We start from the raw sequence: 21,536 nt of genomic DNA on the forward strand, positions 1-21,536 counted from the left end.
AGAGAGAGAGAGAGAGAATTTGATGGAGAGTCGAGACAGAAATAAGAGAATAGATGAGAAATAGGCTTGAGTTAAGAGTATGAGAGATATTGGCCGTCTATTGAAAATAAACGGTCAAGATCTTCTTATTAGGAAGTATTAGCAGAGGTTTATTAGGAGAGGATCTGAATCCCTTTGGGGTTAAGATTATAGGAGATTTGACATAAACGCCCGTAAAAATTAACTATGACGGATGATACAGAAGTTAAGTCAGATATTTACTTTTATGCTTTTAAAATTCAAAATTTGTGGACAAAACGATGCCACGTATCAGGACCTACCTTGGCGTACCATACGTAGGCGTAGTCCAGCGCTTCCCTATTTATAGCCCCTCATATTGTGCATTCCAAAGAAAGTTGGGTGAAAAAAAAAGCACCGAAAAGAATTATCATACAAGCTTTAAGGAGCCATATGGAAAAGAATCTATTTAACAGATCTCCCATCAGAACGACCCATAAAGTCCATATATATATATATATATATATATATCAGTGAACACTTCACTAGTACCTGCATTAGAAGGGAGAAAACAGCAATATACAACTTCGTATTAGAGAACATTAAGAATAGTAAACTATAAACTAATTTAACAAGCTTCAACTTACAGTCAAATCACTTGACACGACTTTCGAAGGCCTTGAATCGAGAATTAAACTAGCAGTGGCTTCGTCAATTTTTCCATCAATATCAGCTCCAACCTGAAATGGATGATGAGACTCAAATATAGCACATAGACATGAACTGCAGACTAATACTTATAAATCTATGTTTCAAAATTTGAGGAACATTTGGCATGAAGAAGCATGGAAACGATTCTTTTGAAAAATCAAAATAACCCGAAAGTAAATCACATAATGACTTTGATTAACATTTACTTGAAAGCAAGGAAGAAAATTTCGATGATTACGGAAATTTCGACCCTCTAGAATATGGAAATTTCGGGGAAATATCGATTGTAGTAAAAAAATGAGAAAATTTTAAACCAAACTTTAAGAAATGTTTGTTTTTTATATTACGTACTATATTTGAAATGAAAACCTTGAATAAACATTGATCTATATGGAGTTGTAGTAAGTTAAGGTGAAAAAGTTAGTGTTGAACCGTTAATAATTCTTAAAAGTTTACTTTTTAAACATTTTTTTTTTTTATGGCTAGAAACCCAAAGAGAGGCTAGGTCATCACGACTTATATACATATGATACATTTCACATGGAATTACATGAATGTTTTAAAACCACGTAGAAGACCTATGAGGAACAAAATTTTCACTAGTATTGGTTGGAAATATCGGGATTTTTCGGAAATATCGGGAAATATCGAGAGTTTCGGACGAGAAATGCTTGGGAGGGGAAATATATATCCCTAGGTGAAAAAATCGAAAGTTTCATTGAAATATTGCCAAAACTTTTGATTTTTTCTTCCTTGCTTGAAAGATTCGTGAAGAAACCAGTTAAGTGGGACTTTCATTATTCATTACTTGCATGTCTCATCAACAGGGAGAAAGGGGTAAATAACAGCAGCAGGACATTTCAGGACAACAATCATCAAGACGAAAAACACAATGTGCTTAAAATTCCTCGTGTGTTGGGAGCTCACAGCACCTGTAAATTCACTTTTGCAACTATAAGGCTGGTTGTCCAAAGCATTATAGGCAATTGTTAACAAAACAACAGGGAGCACAAACAAGGACTGATTAATTCCATTCAAATGTTTGACAAAATCCACAACCGAAAGTAGTTTAATCTTCTTTACATAGTGTCATTACGAAATTGAAATGCGGCGAGGGATTGAAGGAAGAGCAAGGACTTAGGGACTTACTTTTCTTTTCAACATATATAACATCCTCCCCATCCTTACTCCTTAGTAATCTTCCACACAACAGATGCCCAGCCAGCGAGGCTTGACAACGGGCCGGGTTCGTGCGGTCACGGGCTGATTCTTAACGGGTTAAACCCATTAGCTAACAGGTCAAACTGGGCCGAGCCCGATGGGTTTACGGGTTTCCGTTGGAACCCGTTAAGCACGCGAATTTTTTATTTTTTTCCTAAACCCCTTGAATTTGTGAAGATCTTTTTTTTAATGAGATAAAAAAAAAATTTACACCCCAAAGTTTATCAGTCAAATTGCTCACAACCTGCAACACCATAGTATTATATCAGTCAAATTCACCTCCATAAACTATTAATATCAACTCTCTCAAACCAAATACTAGCTTCTTCAGAATGAAAATACACCAGTATGAACAAAAATTCAAAACCTTAAGAGATAAAATGATAATTCAACAAATATTCATTAAACAAAATACATAATTTAAATTTTTCTCCTTAAGAGAAGCTTTCTTGTTCCTCCAATGCATCATGATGGTCAAACAATGTCATATGGAAAATATCCTCAGTAAGATTATCCACGCTCACACTCTCCTTCTCTAAAAGAATAAAAAAGTTTTTATTAATATTATGATGAAACAAAACTAAATTGATATTTATTTTACCTTTTTTTCCGAAAATCCAATCACGAGTACACAACAAAGCTTGAACAATAATACAATATCAGGCAATAACGAACTCTGATACTGGTCCATAACTCGACTGCCAATGCTGAAAGCCGACTCAGATGCAACAGTAGAGATAGGGATATCGTCAACACATCACGAGCCATATGGAAAAGGATAAGATATCGATGTTGCTCCATCTTACACCAAGGAAGTATATCCAACTCCATCGATCTATCCAGCCTTGCTTCGTCCAGATATTTGCTCAATTCACTCCTCAAGCTTGAACTATAACCACTTCTATAATGAACATCAAAATCCTGCAAATATAGAAATAGCTTAAGAGTATGAAAACAAGTACACAACAACATACTACAAGACAATTATATAACACTTTTATTTACCTCCAATATATTATGCTTGCATTGTGCTTAAGACGAGCTCTAATGAGTTGGATAGCTTGAACTATGGAGATTAAAGCTCTCCACATAAGCACCATATAACGATGACAATGTGTCACTAAAATCCTTCAACTATGAAGAATCCCGACCATAAAGTATAAAGTATGTCATAAGTCCACTCCACAAACTCCATCTTAAACCGTGGATCCAAAACAACTGCAATCCCCAAGATACTACAATAATCCGACCAATACTTCTTGAACTTCAAATTTATCTCCTCCCCCATTCGTTTCATAAAGGAATCATCATCTTTCATGGCTTGCTCTACATTGTGCTGAATAATAAGCACTTTTGGGAAGACCAAGTTTGATGTAGGATATTTTGTTCTAAAAAACAACTTGGTTACATAAAAAAAACTCCCCTAGGAACTTGTTTATCGTCTCCATCTTATCACACTCTTCATCTTTAGGACACAACTTAAAGTTAGTGTCGCTCACCCCCAAGTTCTCCAAAGCATATCGGTAGAAGAGTGCACTGTCAAGCATCAAATAAGTTGAATTCCATCTTGTAGGCACATCCTGCCTCAATCCTTTTCTATTACCACCCAATCCAACTTCTGAAACACATGCCAAAAACATACCCAATCCATAACTTTCAACACGAAATCACAACGAGAAAACCGTACCAGTAAGATGATGATGATGATGTTGAATCAATATCATAAATTAACATTGAAACTTGCTGCAATACAAAAACCTCACTCAGTACTTGCTTACATTGCATACACAAATTAACACGGAAATCCACAATTCGAAGCACAATTCGAGACCAGAAACCCTACCTTGCGTGAGAGGCCCTAGCCTGTAAACCAGCTCGGTGGAGAGTTTCCGGAGAGAGAAAGATTAGGTCAGAGGAGAGAGAAGGGGCTTGGAGAGAGGTTTGAGGAGTCGAATTAGGTTAGGACGGCGGAGGCGAGCTCAAAAAGCAACAAGAAAGAAAATAAGGAAAACAGTAAAACGAGAAGAGATTCATACATATAGAAGAGAGGAGCTGTAACCGTAAAACAATAAAAGTGTGGTACATGACCACCACACTTCTTGAGATACAACTAAATATTACTACTAGCCAAAACAGAAAAGAGACAGAATAAGGAGCTGAACTGCAGCAAAAACTGATACGCAGCATATTAATGGTGAACGAAGGTGCATAAGGAAATGGTGAACGAAGGTGCAGATGCAGGTTGATGTGTGTTGAGGTGACAATGGGCTTCAAGAGGCCAACACTCTGCAAGAGAAAAATTAGGTTAGCAGCGGATGTAATAGTTCTAATAATTACATAAATGGAAGGAAAAAAAGTTTTTTTTTTTTTAAATACACGTGGTGAATGCGAGGCTCCACAAACGCACACTTTTTCTCTGCATAAGAAGTGTATGAAGTCTCCCTAAATTCCCTATATATAATATAATATAACGAACCACCACACCTCGCTAACTCCATTCTCTCATACTTCTCTCATAGTCGTCTTTGCTTACTCATCGCTCTTGCTTTCTCTCATCCAAACCTAGCAGTAAGCTTGATCTATCTCTACATTTCACTTGTATATATATCGTGCATGGTCTGATTAATGTTACTCTGTTAGATTTATTGATGATTACTTAGTGTTGGGAAAACATGGCTTAGATTAGAGCACTTTGGAATCCCACGTCAAAAACGTGAAGAATTATCGTTTGGTTACAAGAAATGGTACCACACACACACACTAATGTCGAGGCTAAACCTTACCTAAACCCTACCTTGCATGAGAGGCCCTAGCCTGTAAACCGTCTCGGTGGAGAGTTTTCGGAGAGAGAAAGATTAGGTAAGAAGAGAGAGAAGGGACCTGGAGAGAGGTTGGAGGAGTCGAATTAGGTCAGGACGGCGGAGGCGAGCTCAAGAAGCAACAAGGAAGAAAATAAGGAAAACAGTAAAACGAGAGGAGATTCATACATATAGGAGAGAGGAGCTGTAACCGTAAAACAGTAAAAGTGTGGTACATGACCACCGCACTTCCTGGGATACAACAAAATATTACTACTAGCCAAAACAGAAAATAGACAGAATAAGGAGCTGAACTGTAGCAAAAACTGATACGCAGCAGATTAATGGTGAACGGAGGTGTATAAGGAAATTGTGAACGGAGGTGCAGATGCAAGTTGATGTGTGTTGAGGTGACAATGGGCTTCAAGAGGCCAACACTCTGCAAGAGAAGAATTAGGTCAGCAGTGGATGTAATAATTCTAATAATTACATAAATGGAAGAAAAGAAAAAGTTTTTTACAAGTGGCGAATGCGAGGCACCACAAACGCACATTTTTTCTCTGCATAAGAAGTGCATGAAGTCTCCCCAAATTCCCTATATATAATATAATATAACGAACCACCACACCTCGCTAGCTCCATTCTCTCATATTTCTCTCATAGTCGTCTTTGCTTACTCATTGCTCTCGCTTTCTCTCATACAAACCTAGCAGTAAGCTCGATCGATCTTTACATTTCACTTGTTTATATTTCATGCATGGTCTGATTAATGTTACTTTGTTAGATTTATTGATGATTACTTAGTGTTAGGAAAGCGTGGCTTAGATTAGAGCACTTTGGAATCCCACATCAGAAATATGAAGAATTATCCTTTGGTTATAAGGAGTGGTACCACACACACACACTAATGTCGAGGCTAAACCCTACTTTGCGTGAGAGGCCCTAGCCTATAAACCGGCTCGGTGGAGAGTTTCCAGAGAGAGAAAGATTAGGTAAGAGGAGAGAGAAGGGACCTGAAGAAAGGTTGGAGGAGTCGAATTAGGTCAAGACGACGGAGGCGAGCTCAAAAAGCAGCAAGGAATAAAATAAGGAAAACAGTAAAACGAGAGGAGATTCATACATATAAGAGAGAGGAGCTGTAACCGTAAAACAGTAAAAGTGTGGTGCAGGACCACCACACTTCTTGGGATACAACAAAATATTACTACTAGCCAAAACATAAAAGAGACAAAATAAGGAGCTAAACTACAGCAAAAACTGATACGCAGTAGATTAATGGTGAACGGAGGTGCAGATGCAGGTTGATGTGTGTTGAGGTGACAATGAGCTTCAAGAGGCCAACACTCTGCGAGAGAAGAATTAGGTCAACAGTGGATGTAATAATTCTAATAATTACATAAATGGAAGAAAAGAAAAAGTTTTTTACAAGTGGCGAATGCGAGGCTCCACAAACGCACACTTTTTCTTTGCATAAGAAGTGCATGAAGTCTCCCCAAATTCCCTATATATAATATAATATAACGAACCACCACACCTCGCTAGCTCCATTCTCTCATATTTCTCTCATAGTCGTCTTTGCTTACTCATTGCTCTCGCTTTCTCTCATCCAAACCTAGCAGTATGCTTGATCGATCTCTACATTTCACTTGTATATATTTCGTGCATGGTCTGATTAATGTTACTCTGTTAGATTTATTGATGATTACTTAGTGTTGGGAAAGCGTGGCTTAGATTAGAGCAATTTGGAATCTCACATCAAAAACGTGAAGAATTATTCTTTATAAAGAATGGTACCACACACACAATAATGTCGTTGGTCTAGATGTAGCCATTGCTTCCCGACCCTCTCGAAGTCTGTAATCCTATGTCATTGTACATATCGGAATCTACTCTAAATGAATTCGAGAGGAAAAATAGAAAGTGCGACGAGATGTGTTCGCTCTCTTTAAATAAAAGGAGGAAAAGAAAAATATCTAAAACTTTTTTCAGATTTGATTTGGTGTAATGGCTTACGCAATATAAAGGAAAGTAAATAAAATTTAAAAATAGAAAAAGAAAAATAAAATCATGTGGCTAGATGGACACGCGCTGCGTCTAGGAGGTTCACAGTGTCATGATCCTAACACACTGTGGGGTCCATCCTTTAAATGGAATTAAAATGGAAAAATTGAAAAGAAAAACAAATCATATGGGTCAAAACACGTGCTGCATCTAGACGGTCTATAGTTTTAAGACCATCTCCTATCATAGGCTAAAAAACCAAATTTAGCCTATGTTAACTCCCACCATAAGCTAAATTACATTTTCCAAGATAAAAAATTTGGTTTGAGCTATTTTGTAAGCCAAATTTGGCTTATGAAGTTTGTAAGCTAAAATTAAATGTTATTTTGTTTAACTTTACATTTCTCCTTTAAATTTATACTATCATCAAAATTAAAAATTTGTTACTCACAATCATCGCGAATATCTCGACGAGATCTTTCATATGAGCTCCATATCGAATATATTTATATAATATTTTTTTTATGAGTAATTATTGATTTAAACAAATATATAAGAAGAGAAAAATAAATGACTTTATTTTTAGATTTAGCTTATGGTGGGAGTGTTTTTTAAAGCCAAAAAGCTATAAATTTGGCTAAAAATTTAGTTTACGGTGGGAGATTTTGGTAAACTAAAAAAAGATTTTACAGAATATTCTTGTTTTATAGGTAAAATTTGGCTAAGAATTTAGCCTATCATAGAAGATGCTCTAAGGGTCTAACATACTGTGGATCCATCGTTAAAATGAATTAAAAATAAAAAACAAATAATGTGGGTTTAGCGGGGCCCACCATTTTAAAAAGTCAAAAACAACAAAAAAAACTAGAACTATGTCCGTCTCTGGTTTATAAACTAGGCAGAAGTAGAAGCTTCAAACTTGAAACTCGGATCCATGTCTGTAAGTCGGCCAAGTCAGCAACAACCTGGCAAACAGACCTCTTCAGTCTTGCAATCTAATACGTGGTCGATTAAAGCAACCATGGTGAGAATACCCAGTTTCATCACAACATCATAGAATTTATAGTTTGATCTTAATTGTGGTTGAAGGACCTGAGATTGCTTTCCTACATCTCATTATGTGGGATACTTTCGACCATTGTCATAATGACAGGACTTGTTGGAGCAATTCTTTGCGTACTATTCGAAGGTTAATGTTGCATACTATTCTACAAAAAAAAAAATTAAAATAAATACAGCAAGATAAATTTCCACAAGAATCTTAAAAATGTGTAGAACAATTGCTATTAGCAAGTAACGACTCGTGTCTTCAGGGTAAAACACAATAGAACTTTCGAAGATCAGCTTCTTCATCTGTTCTATCTCCTATTCGCTCTCACAAACCAATCAGAGGGAGAGATAGAAAGACATGAGTAGTAGTTCCTCAACATCATCATCTTCTTCATCGCCTCATCGTTCTCGTGGTGGCAGTAACAATAGTACTAACAGTAACAACGAAGATAGGCCGCGATTCTTCGACCCAAAAGCGAAGAGCAAGTGCTGGGCAAACGCCGCAATAGTGCCAGGTCGACACCCTGAGCGGTGGCGCAAAGACGCCGCCGGCAACATTGTCTGTAAGCGCTTCTGCAACTGCCAGGGCTGCCTCTGCTTCGAGTACGATCACATACTACCCTTCTCCAAAGGTCCCTACTTTTCTCTGTTTCTCCTTCAGTTCCTTTTTGGGATTTACATTCATAATTTTGATCTGGGTATTTGGAATTCGTCAATTTTAGTGCATATACTGGTTGCTTAAGCTCATTATTGAATTGGGTTTTTTGTGCTTTGCTTCTCAAATAGTGTAGTCATGTCCAAGATTGGGCTTTGTAGTGTTGGATTGCTTGGTAGCAAGGAGTGTAATGTTGTTTACTTGATTTGGCATTTTGGGTATGCAAGAGCTTAGTAATGTTGGGGAATAAGGCTTCAAAGCTGTTGTCTTTTTGTTTTCTTTGTTTTGGTGGTGATTTTGTTGAGATTTGGGATTGTCATGTAGGTGGTGAATCCGTAGCGGAGAATTGTCAGATTCTTCAAACAAGAGTGAACAGATTCAAATCAAACAAAGAGCAGGTCGACGAGAAAGAATTGAAAGGCTATTCTTGTGATGTCAAGTTTACAGGTATGTGTGCTGCCTTGTTTACTTCATTCTTTTGTATTAGTTGAATGTTCTGTTCTGTGTAGGTTATAACTTCCTAGAGTTCATTCTTGTGTTGGTATCTATTGCTTCTCGGGAGGTACATTACTACAATACTACTCTGTCTCAAGTTACAGAATTAGTGTTAAACTTTCTGTCCCAGAGTATAGAAAGATTGTGGACTTGACTAATCTCCTATGTAGTCGGTTTCTACTTTCCACGTCTATAATCAACACTTAGAATGTGCTTTCTTAGTCTAGTTGATCTTGCTTTATCATCCCAAAATGCATTGTTCAAAGATTTGGAGAACTGTTTTCCTGCTTTAAGTCCACAAAAAGAGTGAGATAACACTTGAAAATCTTCAATCACTACATGCTAGTGAACTTTGATGTTGATCTGGTCATAGGTCTTGCCAATAATAATCCAAACTTAAGATGCCTTTCTGAGGTTAACTCAAGATTGTGATTTGTTTGGTGAGCTATCTTATTTGAAGCCCTCCTGGCCTTTGGAAGCCATTATGCAAATTCATTTTTAAAGCTACATCATTTTCTTAATGTATTAGCCTTTCACATTATTGTTCTTGTAGCACTTAATAGAACCAGTAACAAAGCCTTGCATCATCAATAACTTGCAGATAAGGAGCTTGACATAATTGAAATGGCTGTCTATGGGGATGTGATCCGGCCAGGAAATCAGTGCCGATGCAGAACTGTAGCTGAGATGCTTGGCCAGGTCAAGTCAAAAGACAAAACTGCTGCTTGCAAGTTGCCGCATAGCAGTGAGGCTCTATAACAAATAAGGCTGAGAGTACCTGATTCCTTGAATTCTTGTAGGCAATTGGAATGTAGTGATTTCAAAATGAGGATTTGGATAGTCATTTGAAAAGCTAAAAGCATTAGACAGATTATATCCATCCGATCAACATATACTATACAGCTGAATAATTTTACATTTGTGACTGTAACTTTTGGTCATCTTGATAAGTCAATGGAAATGGAACAAAGTATTGCCATTTAGCTTGAACTTCAGTATCAGCTAGAGGCCTAGAGTTCTATTGAAATGCATAATTCAAAGAAAAAAAAAATACATCATCAAATAATAACATGCTGATATCAAAATTTTCGGTTGTACCTGGTTACAGTCTAGAGTTTTTCTTTCCCTGTTGTTGATGCAATTGAATTCCTTAATATCTCCGGCAGATCTGCTAGTACTTGAAGAATGTGTTTCCTTAACCCACTCAATGCATTTGCAAATGTTTTCATTTATGTTTTCATTTCGATCCTGTAATGGCTTTGCCATTTTCAGCTGCTTCAAAATATTTGCACGGTTGCACCTTCTTGTTTAACATCGTCGGTGGGATGTAACAATGTTGAAAGCAACCCGCCAATGATCATTAATTTCTCATAAAAGAAAACCTGTCGATACTCGTAAAATGTCTCTACAACTCCACACTAGGGCAATGCTCCTGGTTACTACAAATTACCCTGGAGATGTTCCAAGCTGAATTTTACTCCCCAGTCCTATCACTCTAGGGCTCTGAATGCTGAATTTCGCTTGTTGTCCAAGCTTACAGCAACAAAAGGATCAAACTCTGAAACACTAAATCCCTCCAAGTTGGTCTAAAGGATCAAAATAATTCACTGCTTTGACTCGTTTTGCACAAGTATTGTCATATCAGTGATCCAATCAAATGGAAATGGCATCAGTATTTGTCTTTGTGTTTCTTCCAACCTGGGATTGAAGTTGAGTTCAATCTGGGTTGACCAGTGACACTGATTACAAGGAATCTACAAAGACTCGTGCCTTTTTAATTGTCAACTAAATATGAATGTAATCTCTGTCTTGATGCGATAAAGTCTGTGATGGACTGATGGCCAAGAGCAGCATGTGGCCAACCCTGCAATTGGAATCTTGGTTGATTTAGTTTGATCAATGATTCTTCTCAGAACATTTGAACAAGTCATTTTTCTCAATGAGCATCTTGGAATACTAGAGAACAAGACCGCTGTTTTGTTAAATGTAAGACTCAGGAAACCAGGTCATGGTCAGTAGCTAGCAATTTGGGTAATCAAAAGGAGAATTAATTTCTAGTTCAAGAAGAAAAGGATGGTGCATTGACTAAAGACACTTAGCTACCTTGACCCATGATTGAAGCTCAATTCATTTCTATTACAGGTAATGATAACCTTTGATATTAACCCAATTACTTTGACCTTCTGTATGGTTTTATAGTATGAATTAAAGATGACCAGCAGTGATTTTCATAATTAAGCACCAACAAATGCACAAGACCAAGCATTTTGGGGCATCCAATCATTCTTTTAGTGCTTTTCCAGATAGAATGTTCAAGAGTGTCAAATGTCAAAAGAGAAAAATGTACATATCTCAATTGGAGTTTGGAGGAGGAACTGTAGCTTGGTAGGTCTGTGGATGGTTCTTCTATGTTTGGCTACCACATATGATATATTGTATGTTTTCACCTAAGGAGACATGGAAGTAAATTAAGCTACTCATAACATTGACTTGATGAGTGAGGGTTGGTGGACTATATGTCTATTTGTGGTGACACAAGTAGACCTAACTCCAACTACATGCTTATAAAGATATTTAATTGGGTTTGAATTGCACAGTTACACATCATAAAACTATGGCACTTCCAATTTTAAAAGCTTGGTCTGTTTTTGAAATTAGGTGTTGGGTTCCATCCTTCTGCCTTGGTCAATCCACAAAGTGTGCTAATGGCGTTTGGTGGCTCATTGTTAGTGGTTTTCTATATAGATATGTTCTTTTCCATCATCTCATGCTATTGAGTAGCTTTGTACAATGAGGGATAGATCTTGATTGGATCATGGGAAGCAGCGATCATAGCTTGAAAGAGCACACTCACATGCCACAACAATCATGGATCATTTGGAGTCATCTTCACTTGAGAAAGAGATACTTTTATCAAAATTAAAAGATCCTCTTCTTACTATAATATAATCACAAAGTGTTTGGTGAAAAACTAATGGCAAAGCTGGAGAAAAACCCTGAACCAGAGAATTTTCAGTACCAGCTTCTGCTTATAGTCTGCAGATCAAGGATCTGAAGCTTTAGTAAATGTGTGATTAATTCCAAGGAGCATGAAGATCATTACCCTATAGCTAGAACTGTCTTCCAATTTATTGGGTAGTTTAAGGTCAGTGACTTACCCCAAGTGCACACATATCTCGTTGTACTGCAGGAAATGTGTTGCACTTACAAACAGAAACAGAGTGTTCTACAGTGTTTCGAAGTTGAAGTTGAGATTGCCGAGCAGAAAATTCTACGAGTGCTGTCCTTTGAGTTCGAGTAATTTTTGTTCATGAAAACCCTGGTCTTCAAGTAACAGGATCACAGCTTTACATGTGTGCTCACTTTCTTAAACTTTATTAAAGAGCAGCAGTAGTTTCGCACCTAACCACTTTATACATATATAGTATTCAGCAATGGAATTGGAATGGCCCCAAATCCTCATATAGCTTCAAACCGCACAAAAAATTGATTTCCAGCATCTAAAAATGGGACTGATTAGAGATTGAAGAGGAGGTCAATGTCATAATGTATGTTCACAATTACATCACATTGAGAGACTCCTACCATAACAAATAGTCTCTTTTGATGTAAGAAATTTCATTTTCTCAGAGTAGTAAGGTGGAGAGGGCAGCTGCAACAAATCAACTAGTTGTGCTTTTGAGGAATGTGAAGTCTCAATCTAAGTTGGTTATGGAGGTGCTTGTCCCATTGTTTTCGGGAACCATATGAAGTAATCAAGTGGTACCTTAGAAGATCGACTTAGAAGACACTTACGAAAAGGAGTTGCAAGTGTCTATCTTGTCGTATGTAAAAATTTGACCATGTAAAATTAGAATTTATTTCAGTTTACGGTGTTTACTTTCTTAAAATTTGAGGCAAACATCATGTTAGATTATGTAGTTTCAGTTTAATTAGTAACACATACTTTTCAATTTCATTAGTGGTATCCACTTTCTTAAGCTCCATCCAAATTTGTCTTAAAATGTTTGTTTTACTTCTTATAATGGTTCCCAAATATCATATTTAACGTCCTATTTGGATGAAGCGTAACAAATTGACATTCGATGAGATTGAAGAGTACAAAGTTGTTATGCAACTGTTTAGTGTGTTCAGACTTTTAGACAATATTATAAACCATGTGGATTACAAAACAAAACAAAAATGATAAAGAATGATCAAAATCCTAGAGAGGTAGTAGCATTTTTAGGAGCAACAAGTAGCAATTGCATAGAATTATACAAATCATTATCATTGTATAAATTTCACCTTTCTCCTTTTACCTTTCTCTTTCCCTTTTCCTTTCCCTTTTTCTTTATTCAACTCTCTCTCCTCCTCTTTCACTATCAAGTATCAACCCATCTCCTACTCAGACATCTATGATCTACATCTAAACCCTAATTAGGGTTCCACAAATTTTAAAGTCAAAACTAAATGACACGATAAATAACATATCATTATATCGAAGACTATATTAAAACTGAATACATGACATCTTATACTCAAAATTAACACCTAAATTTTGCATCTCAATAAATCTTTTTTCTTTTTGAATAATACACATAACACATCTCAAAATTTTTTATTTTCAGGCAAAGACAAAAATATAAGAAAAACACAAAAACCTACTCCAAATCCATTGGTCAACAACCACCCACGACCCAACCGACATCCTCACGCGCTATCTTATTGGATCACGGATCCAAATCCCCCGGACCCACCCCACTCGCCAGCCCATTTTTTTTGTAGCGTACTACCAATTTCGAAAAAACACAAAATACCAAATCCAAACAAAACCAGAGAATATCTCAAGTCCCTCCAAATCCCAAATTCCCCCGTATTTCCCATTTCGTAACCGAACAAAAACAAAAAATAAGCAACCATTTTTTTGGGGCCTCTTTTCCGCGGATCTCGCTGTCTTTTTTAATTTATAAAAATCCATTATCTCCCGCAATCGTCGCGGAAAATCAAAAGTGACGAGCAAAGAAAGAAAAATAAAAAGACGGGAAGTGAATCATTTGGTGAAAGGAACAGCAAAACATTCTATCTTTGGGAGTGTGTTTATATATAAACCCAATTCATCATTTCTGCTTCTCGCCCTCTCCAATTCCCCACTTCCAATCTGCGTTTCGGGTTTTTTTTGTCGGAGTACCCGACCCGGCTGACAGTTTCCCGATCCGGTCCGGCGGGTTCGGAGGATGGGGTGCGTGAGCTCGAAGCAGACGGTGTCGGTGACGCCGGCGTTCGACCACTCCGGGGACAATGTCGGGAATTCGGGTCGGAGCCGGGTCGGGGAGGTGGTGAAGAAGAAGAAGAAGGTAGGGGGTGAGTTGAGTGGGAGCGAGTTGGGTGAGTCCGGGAGAGCGAGTTCGAGGAAGAAGAGCAGCTATTCGGAGTCGTTGAGTTTCCGGTTGAGTAATTTGCAGAGGTACGTCGAGGGCGAGCAGGTCGCCGCCGGCTGGCCGGGATGGCTCAGCGCCGTCGCCGCCGAAGCCATTCAGGGCTGGGTCCCACTTCGCGCCGATGCCTTTGAGAAATTAGAAAAGGTAGAAATTGAAGTTTGGATTTTTGTGGTATGAACAAGATTTTAGCTTTTATTGAAAAATGTTGAAGAGTTTTGGATTAGTGCAGATATTTCTGATTGTTTTTATATAAATTATATTTCTTAAAAAGAAAAAAGCTTGCATTTTTTGGAGTTGTAACTAAGAAACTTTAATGGTGTTGTAAACTTGTAGTACATTAAGAATAAGCTGTTTTTATCAGCTTGATTCTTGTGTGTTCTTACTGAACTGCAAATTTTGGTACAGATTGGACAGGGTACGTACAGTAGTGTGTTCCGAGCGCGTGATCTGGAAACTGGGAAGCTAGTTGCTTTGAAGAAGGTGCGGTTCGACAATTTTGAGCCTGAGAGCGTCAGATTTATGGCGAGAGAAATCTTGATTCTCAGAAGGCTTGACCATCCAAATGTCATTAAGTTGGAAGGCCTGATTACTTCGCGGTTGTCGTGTAGCATATATCTTGTCTTTGAGTACATGGAACATGACGTTACTGGGCTTTTGTCTAACCCCGACATCAAGTTCAGTGAAGCACAGGTTTGCAGTTTGCTTGCCTTGCCCTTGTGAGTACATGTTTGTTGCATATCATGCTGGGGTGTTTTGAGACCAAGCAGAATAGTTTCATCTATTGTTGTTATCTAAGCTCTTGCTAAAATGGTTGTTATTGGTTTTGTTTGGCAGATTAAATGTTACATGAAGCAGCTGTTGTCTGGACTTGATCATTGTCACTCGCGGGGTGTAATGCATCGCGACATAAAAGGATCAAATCTTCTGGTGAATAATGAAGGAATTTTGAAGATGGCTGATTTTGGACTGGCAAACTTCTGTAATTCTGGGAATAGGCAACCCCTTACCAGTCGTGTAGTCACTCTGTGGTATCGTCCTCCTGAACTTTTGCTTGGATCGACTTCCTATGGAGCTTATATCGACCTTTGGAGTGTTGGCTGTGCATTTGCCGAACTCCTGGTTGGGAAAAATGTTCTTCAAGGGCGAACAGAGGTGATTGACTAATCAAAGTTGGTTTTTGATTATAATGTTAGTCGTTTAGATTTGACTGAAGTATGTTGTTGAGTAGTTTGGTACCTTTAAAAAGTTAAAAGGAGTGTCTCTGGACTTGTTTTATATGGAAATGATGTATGTTCTGCACGTGCAGAGACTTCCATAGTTTAGGTGGTAAATGATCAATATGTTCATCAACAGCATCATTAATGCAGAGTCCTCCATTATAGTTATGCTTTACACAAAGTCTGATTCTCTTAACAAATGTATCAGGTTATTAGAACAACTAGGTTGATTCGCTCATCCAGAGTATATGCGATATATGCATGTTGAGATTTCTCACGACTATTGTTAGTTATCATACTTTGCTTTGTTTCTTCCAGTTCGACTTCTTAAACAATTTTCCACTGACAGGTTGAACAACTACACAAGATTTTCAAGCTCTGCGGCACCCCGCCGGAAGAATACTGGAAAAAGTCCAAACTTCCACATGCAACTCTATTTAAACCCCAACAAGCTTATGACAGTACTCTGCAGGAGACCTTTAAAGATTTGCCAGCAGCCACTTTTAACCTATTAGAGACTCTTCTTTCTGTAGAACCAAACAAGCGTGGGACTGCCTCCTCTGCTCTTGCATCTGAGGTAATCATGCAAGATAATGGAATTGTTTAGTCTTGTTTGCTAAAACTACCAATTGTCCACTCACGCACACAAGTTAATGTCCGTCACTATTTTGTTGCCAAACCTTGGTGTTCTGAAGTCTTTTTTCATTATAGAAGTGACAGTTCGTAATTCTTGATTTTGAACTTTATCCATTAGCATTTTCCTTTCTCTCATTTCCTCCATTGTGATTCTTGTTCTTGATGCTCTGAATGGAGCATGAAGTGAAAATTTCTCGTATTAAGCATTGATCTTCCTCACACGGATTCTCATAAGCATTCTGTATATGCCACTTACAGTATTTCAAAACGAAGCCTTATGCCTGTCATCCATCAAGCTTGCCAATTTACCCACCTAGCAAAGAAATTGACGCGAAAAATCGGGAGGAGGCAAAGAGGTGAGGGTTCTTTTTCTCTTTTATGAGGAATTTACCATAGTCCTAACCAGAAGATGAATATTGAAATTTTGTACCTCCACTGAATTATCAGGAAAAAGATTGGTGGTAGACTTCGTGGAGAAACAAGAAAGTCAACAAGAAAATCACTCGGAATAAGTAAATTGGCTCCAGTCGAGGTCTCTGTCTCTTTCATCCTCTATGTTATATGTAGACCTGTAGAGATACATACTTTTCATTGTAAATGATCTATATTTCCTTATCTTGCAGGACATCGCAACCCAAATCCAAGGTTCATATAAAATTAATGGCACTAATGGACACATTACCAAGCAAGAAAATGGTATCATAAGCAGGGAGTTGCCAAAGCCACCAGCTTCTAAAGCAGAAGAGGCTTTACATGTCAAGAATGCATCTCAAGGAGATGTTCCCTTCTCTGGACCATTAGAGGTTTCTACATCAAGTGGCTTCGCATGGGCAAAAAGACGAAGAGATGATGCTTCTAGAAGATCTCATACTCGATCTATCTCAAAAGGACACATATTTAACACGGTAGAACCTTCAATTGCAGTGCATACAAGGAAGAACTTCGACTCTAAGACACATGAAAATGGTGAATATAGAGGGTGTACCGACTCTAGAGGATATGATTCATATGAGGTTGCAAAGCTAGCAATGATGAATCAATGGGGAAAGCTTGGACGTCCAGATTCATTTGATGCGTCTGATGGGTATCACTCGCAGGAATTATCGTTGGCACTTTATCAGAGAGAGGAAAGGGTAGCTGCTACTAAAAGTGATCTGGTGAGTATATGTAATATGAGAACCATATGTTCTGTGTATATATGTATATTACTCAACTTCATTAACCTTGTTAAATTTTGGTTTTGCAACAGAGTTTTCAATTTCACGATGATGGAGACAAGGTTGAATTTTCAGGACCCTTGTTATCTCAACCATATAAAGTTGATGAATTTTTAGAAAGGCATGAGCGCCAGATCAGAAGGGCGACGCGGAACTCATGGTTCTATAGAGGTATAAGATTTTAGTACAAGTTCAGACTTACACTTTACCATGTAGTTCAGTATTAATGTTTGACCAAGATTATCCTCAAGCAGCATAAGGTCCTAAACTAAAACTTTTGGTGGTTTTTTTGCTAAATAGTATGACTTCCGAATTCGCAGGTAAGAAGCAAGGGAAGTGAGTTATCTGATAGGTTCTAATTGACTGCATCAAGAAGAAGAAAAGAAGAGAACTCAACATGAAAACAGAACATACAAAGTCTCAGCCTGGTAGATACCATTTCCATACTCTGACTAGGCTGCTATATCTGATAGTTGAGAAACTGAAAATCTATAGAATATTTTGGTTAGAAACTTAGAATGATTACATTTTCTCCCCTTTTTTTTGAATCTGTTTTTTTTTGCCTGATTTATTCTTTCTTTCCTAATCTTTTGGCAAAGCCCAAAGCCAATGTATAGAATCTAGATTAATAGCAAAAGCCTTGTTTAAGTTCTTGTCATGCCGCTTTACTCTTTTTTTTCTTATTGAAAAACAAACTTTATTGAATCAAAGAGGTTACATCAGATTGGGGATAAAAGTCTCAACAGAGACCCCCCTCGCTCAACCTATTAACATCAACCAACTCATGTAGCCACTCAGGACCATTTTCTCTGCAGTACATAGCTTCTGTCCTAGTCAAAGCTGATCGAGCAAGTCTATGAGCTACTATGTTCATCCTTTTCTTCACATGCTTCCATGATACCACCTCAAACTCACGCATCATAACTCTAACTGCATCAAGAACTCCTCCAATCTCGCTTAAGTCCCAGCCATGGGTATTTAATCCATTCAAAACATTGAGGGCATACCCAACTGCTTGCAAAAATTAATCCCATGCCTCTTTACTTATCCTATAGCCTTGGTTATTCTGAAGTTATGGCTTTTTGGGGAAGAGAAAGTTTGAGATGTAATTATGGGCTTTTAGAAAAGGAAAGAACAGAAAACAAAAGACAACAATATGACTGAGACCTCCTAGCTGATCCCATAATCCTCCTAGCCCATAGATGTCTTCTAAATATCCCAAACTTAATATGAATATGTGTTTCTGGAATTGATAGCAACCACCTTGGCAGCAACTACAGCTTGTGAGCTTTGTCCTGGAGTCCCATGTCCAAGAATCATTATCATTCCAGTAATGGGAATCCAGGTAAAACCACCAGGCAGATGCAAAAAATAAGTTCAAGGGTTGCAAATCTCATTCAAATCACAACTTAAGATCATGCAGAAGTGCTAGCAAGCTCAATAACAATCAATCCGCATCAACAAGTAGCTGGTGAGCTCGCACCAAACGAATGAGGACACGTACAAACCCACATTAGCAAATGTAAACCTCTATTTGGTCTTGTATTTTTTTATAAAAGAATTAAGTTACAAAATACAAAACAAAGCCTTGACAACAATCCCTAGTTGGCCGAAGTTAAGAACCGAGGAGGCCTCCACAACCACAAGTGGCATGAAACATATTCGATCCAAACATATATTCTCATTGCCACGATCATAACCAATATCGAAAGTTTGCTTCACGAAGGACATGCAGGGAAGAAAATCGGCCAAACAAACCCTAAAGAAGCCAGGGCAGGGACGATTGGGGAGACCAGTCTGAAATGCAGGCATCCATTATTGCAAGGCAAAGTGGAACAGGATTAGGCCAATGTGACACCACCATGGGAAGATAGGGGGTTATCCCAATAATTTGGATGAACGTGGGTCCTTGATTGCAATTACACCAGAGACGTTGAAGCAAATTACCGACACCCACTGTTACCCATAATTACCTTAACAGAGACATAACGGGTAAAAGGGTTCGGGTTTTCCGGCAAAAATCCCAGATCGGGAAGGGTGAGATCTCGCTTTCATCATCATAGTCATCTTCCCCATATAGTAACATTCTTTCACTGAAATATGCTACCGGGGAGCACATGCCATGCATGCAGTGCCTGCAATCATTTCAGGAAACCTCTATGATGATGATCATATATATCTGACTCTTTTATTATGTTGACTTTTTGTTAAATGCTTTGCAATAATGCAGCTACTTGAGCCTCGTGGTATCATAGTTTGGATCATGTACGTACCACACATGTGTGCTTCATTGCTCTTGTACTATTTCTTTCATTACAAGAAATTTAATAAGCGATGGGGTTAATACCTTATTATTGTGGAATATTAAGACGATTCGATGTCTATTGATTTCATGGTAAATTTTGCTTTCTATACATAATGCAATGAGTTATTCCAAAATTCTATTGACATGATTCCACACCACACGTAAACACGTTACTTCACTTATATAAGAGGAGAGGATAATTCAATCGCTTTCTTTTATCTTTATCTTATTTGTCTCGCCAACTTACTACGAATGAATCAAACAATTATATCGATAACAATTTTGTTTTTTCTCGATGTGGTTCGCGTCAATAATAGTTGAAACGATCAATTTTTTTTCTTCTATTGAGAGTGAGATAACAAGTCATATTGGTTACGTTATTAATGTTTTTTTTAATAGGGGTTACTTAACAAGTTATAACACAACCACCCATTTAGTATTCATATCAAGGTCCACGAGAGTCACCCAACAAATGACTAATTTCTCGCCGTAAGTGCACGAACCCGGAAACCTCTTAAACTTACTAGTTATAAACTGATAGGAGTTGAGACTCCAATTTTAAACATTAATGGTTTCTACCAAACAATTCGAGCAACTTTGCCACATGAGTTAATTGAAACGATCAAAAGCTATAATGGGTATCTAAACCAAAAAATCAACACACTTTTTATTTTTTAGAAAAGGCCACCCCCTAAATAGGTAATCAAAATATGTGTTCAAAGAAAAGTTAGCTATGAGCAATTGTGCATGAATATGACCTTTCATGGATTGCTTGTCCAGCACCCTACATTAATTATCCACCGTCCATTCATTATACCAGGTAAAAGTAAAGTAAACGGGGTGATCCGGTGCCTTAACTCGCTGAGAGCACGTGATCAAATCACGTGGCTCCTCCAATCTTTCCGTCACGTGGTTCCAGTGGCTAAACGACAGCATTAAGCAGTCCGGAGCAGCTGTCGTATTTTGGAGAAAGAGCAAAAGGGTACGTTTCGGGAAACGTAGAGGAATAGGGAATAGAAGAAGAAGAAAGAAACGTTTCGTTGGATGGGATGTGGTGACGTGTCGTAAGCAAAAGGCACAGCTAGTAGTCTAGTAGTACCTAACGATGAAAATCACCGTGGGTGAGAGAGAGTGGCGCATTGCGCACACAACAGTTGCTAAAGGCAGAATTTGGGGATTGATGCCGGATTTGTTGTTACACGATCACGTAACGAGCTTTCCACGATAACCATTAACAAGTATGATTAACCTTACCCTATTAGCTAGTAAAATGTCTTCAATACGTGGTGGTGGATCCACACATATAATCTAGTTGACTAATATTATATGAAATTGATACAAACGCATATTTCTTCTCGCATATAAATAGTTAAAATACATCATCACAAATAAACTGAGTATGTTTCTTAAATTATGTTCGAATCACGAAGCTGTCAAGATGACAAGATATTATATTACATCATATACGACAATTAAATATGTTAAAACGGTCATAAACCGTGCTCCAATACATAATTAGAGCGTGGAGCGATGAATGTATGACCAAGAAGTCTTTGATACCCTAACATTGTTAAGAAAAAAAGAAAAAACCCGTCGCCTCACAATATGTCCACTCTATTGTGTGTGTGTTATGTATTAATAAGGTCGGAGCGGATTCAGTGCACCAAGGTGCACTTGAACCAACCACATCCACTAACGGATCAACAAACGGTGATTATGAGGAAAAATAATAATTTGAAAACAGTAAAACCAAACAAACATCATTTTCATCTGCCTCTCTCATATCCCCTAAAACCAGCCACCCCCCCCCCCC

At 37.9% G+C, this 21,536-nt stretch overlaps 2 protein-coding genes across 2 annotated transcripts; both read left to right on the forward strand.

The window, feature by feature from the left end:
• Positions 1-8,001: 8,001 nt before the first annotated feature.
• LOC101296102 lies at positions 8,002-9,845 on the forward strand. The gene is made up of 3 exons (XM_004299281.1): positions 8,002-8,410; positions 8,758-8,880; positions 9,530-9,845. Exons 1-3 carry the CDS (start codon positions 8,137-8,139, stop codon positions 9,685-9,687), a joined length of 555 nt encoding a protein of 184 aa, XP_004299329.1. The 5' UTR covers positions 8,002-8,136; the 3' UTR covers positions 9,688-9,845.
• A 4,299-nt stretch (positions 9,846-14,144) lies between these two features.
• Positions 14,145-18,069, forward strand: LOC101296381 (probable serine/threonine-protein kinase At1g54610-like). Its single transcript, XM_004299282.1, has 10 exons — positions 14,145-14,243; positions 14,292-14,492; positions 14,754-15,038; positions 15,183-15,500; positions 15,915-16,142; positions 16,460-16,557; positions 16,649-16,733; positions 16,825-17,358; positions 17,451-17,589; positions 17,739-18,069. Exons 1-10 carry the CDS (start codon positions 14,145-14,147, stop codon positions 17,756-17,758), a joined length of 2,007 nt encoding a protein of 668 aa, XP_004299330.1. The 3' UTR covers positions 17,759-18,069.
• Positions 18,070-21,536: the final 3,467 nt, after the last annotated feature.

This window comes from Fragaria vesca, linkage group LG5 (assembly GCF_000184155.1).
Source record: "Fragaria vesca subsp. vesca linkage group LG5, FraVesHawaii_1.0, whole genome shotgun sequence".
Classification (NCBI taxonomy): domain Eukaryota; kingdom Viridiplantae; phylum Streptophyta; class Magnoliopsida; order Rosales; family Rosaceae; genus Fragaria; species Fragaria vesca.

Excerpts from the sequence above, each read along its gene's own strand:
- LOC101296102 (XM_004299281.1), top strand. The coding sequence starts at position 8,137 with ATGAGTAGTAGTTCCTCAACATCATCATCTTCTTCATCGCCTCATCGT. Across the intron at positions 8,411-8,757 it reads CATACTACCCTTCTCCAAAG|GTGGTGAATCCGTAGCGGAG; the intron begins GTCCCTACTTTT and ends ATTGTCATGTAG. Across the intron at positions 8,881-9,529 it reads TTGTGATGTCAAGTTTACAG|ATAAGGAGCTTGACATAATT; the intron begins GTATGTGTGCTG and ends AATAACTTGCAG.
- LOC101296381 (XM_004299282.1), top strand. The coding sequence starts at position 14,145 with ATGGGGTGCGTGAGCTCGAAGCAGACGGTGTCGGTGACGCCGGCGTTC. Across the intron at positions 15,039-15,182 it reads TCAAGTTCAGTGAAGCACAG|ATTAAATGTTACATGAAGCA; the intron begins GTTTGCAGTTTG and ends TTTGTTTGGCAG. Across the intron at positions 16,143-16,459 it reads CCTCTGCTCTTGCATCTGAG|TATTTCAAAACGAAGCCTTA; the intron begins GTAATCATGCAA and ends TGCCACTTACAG.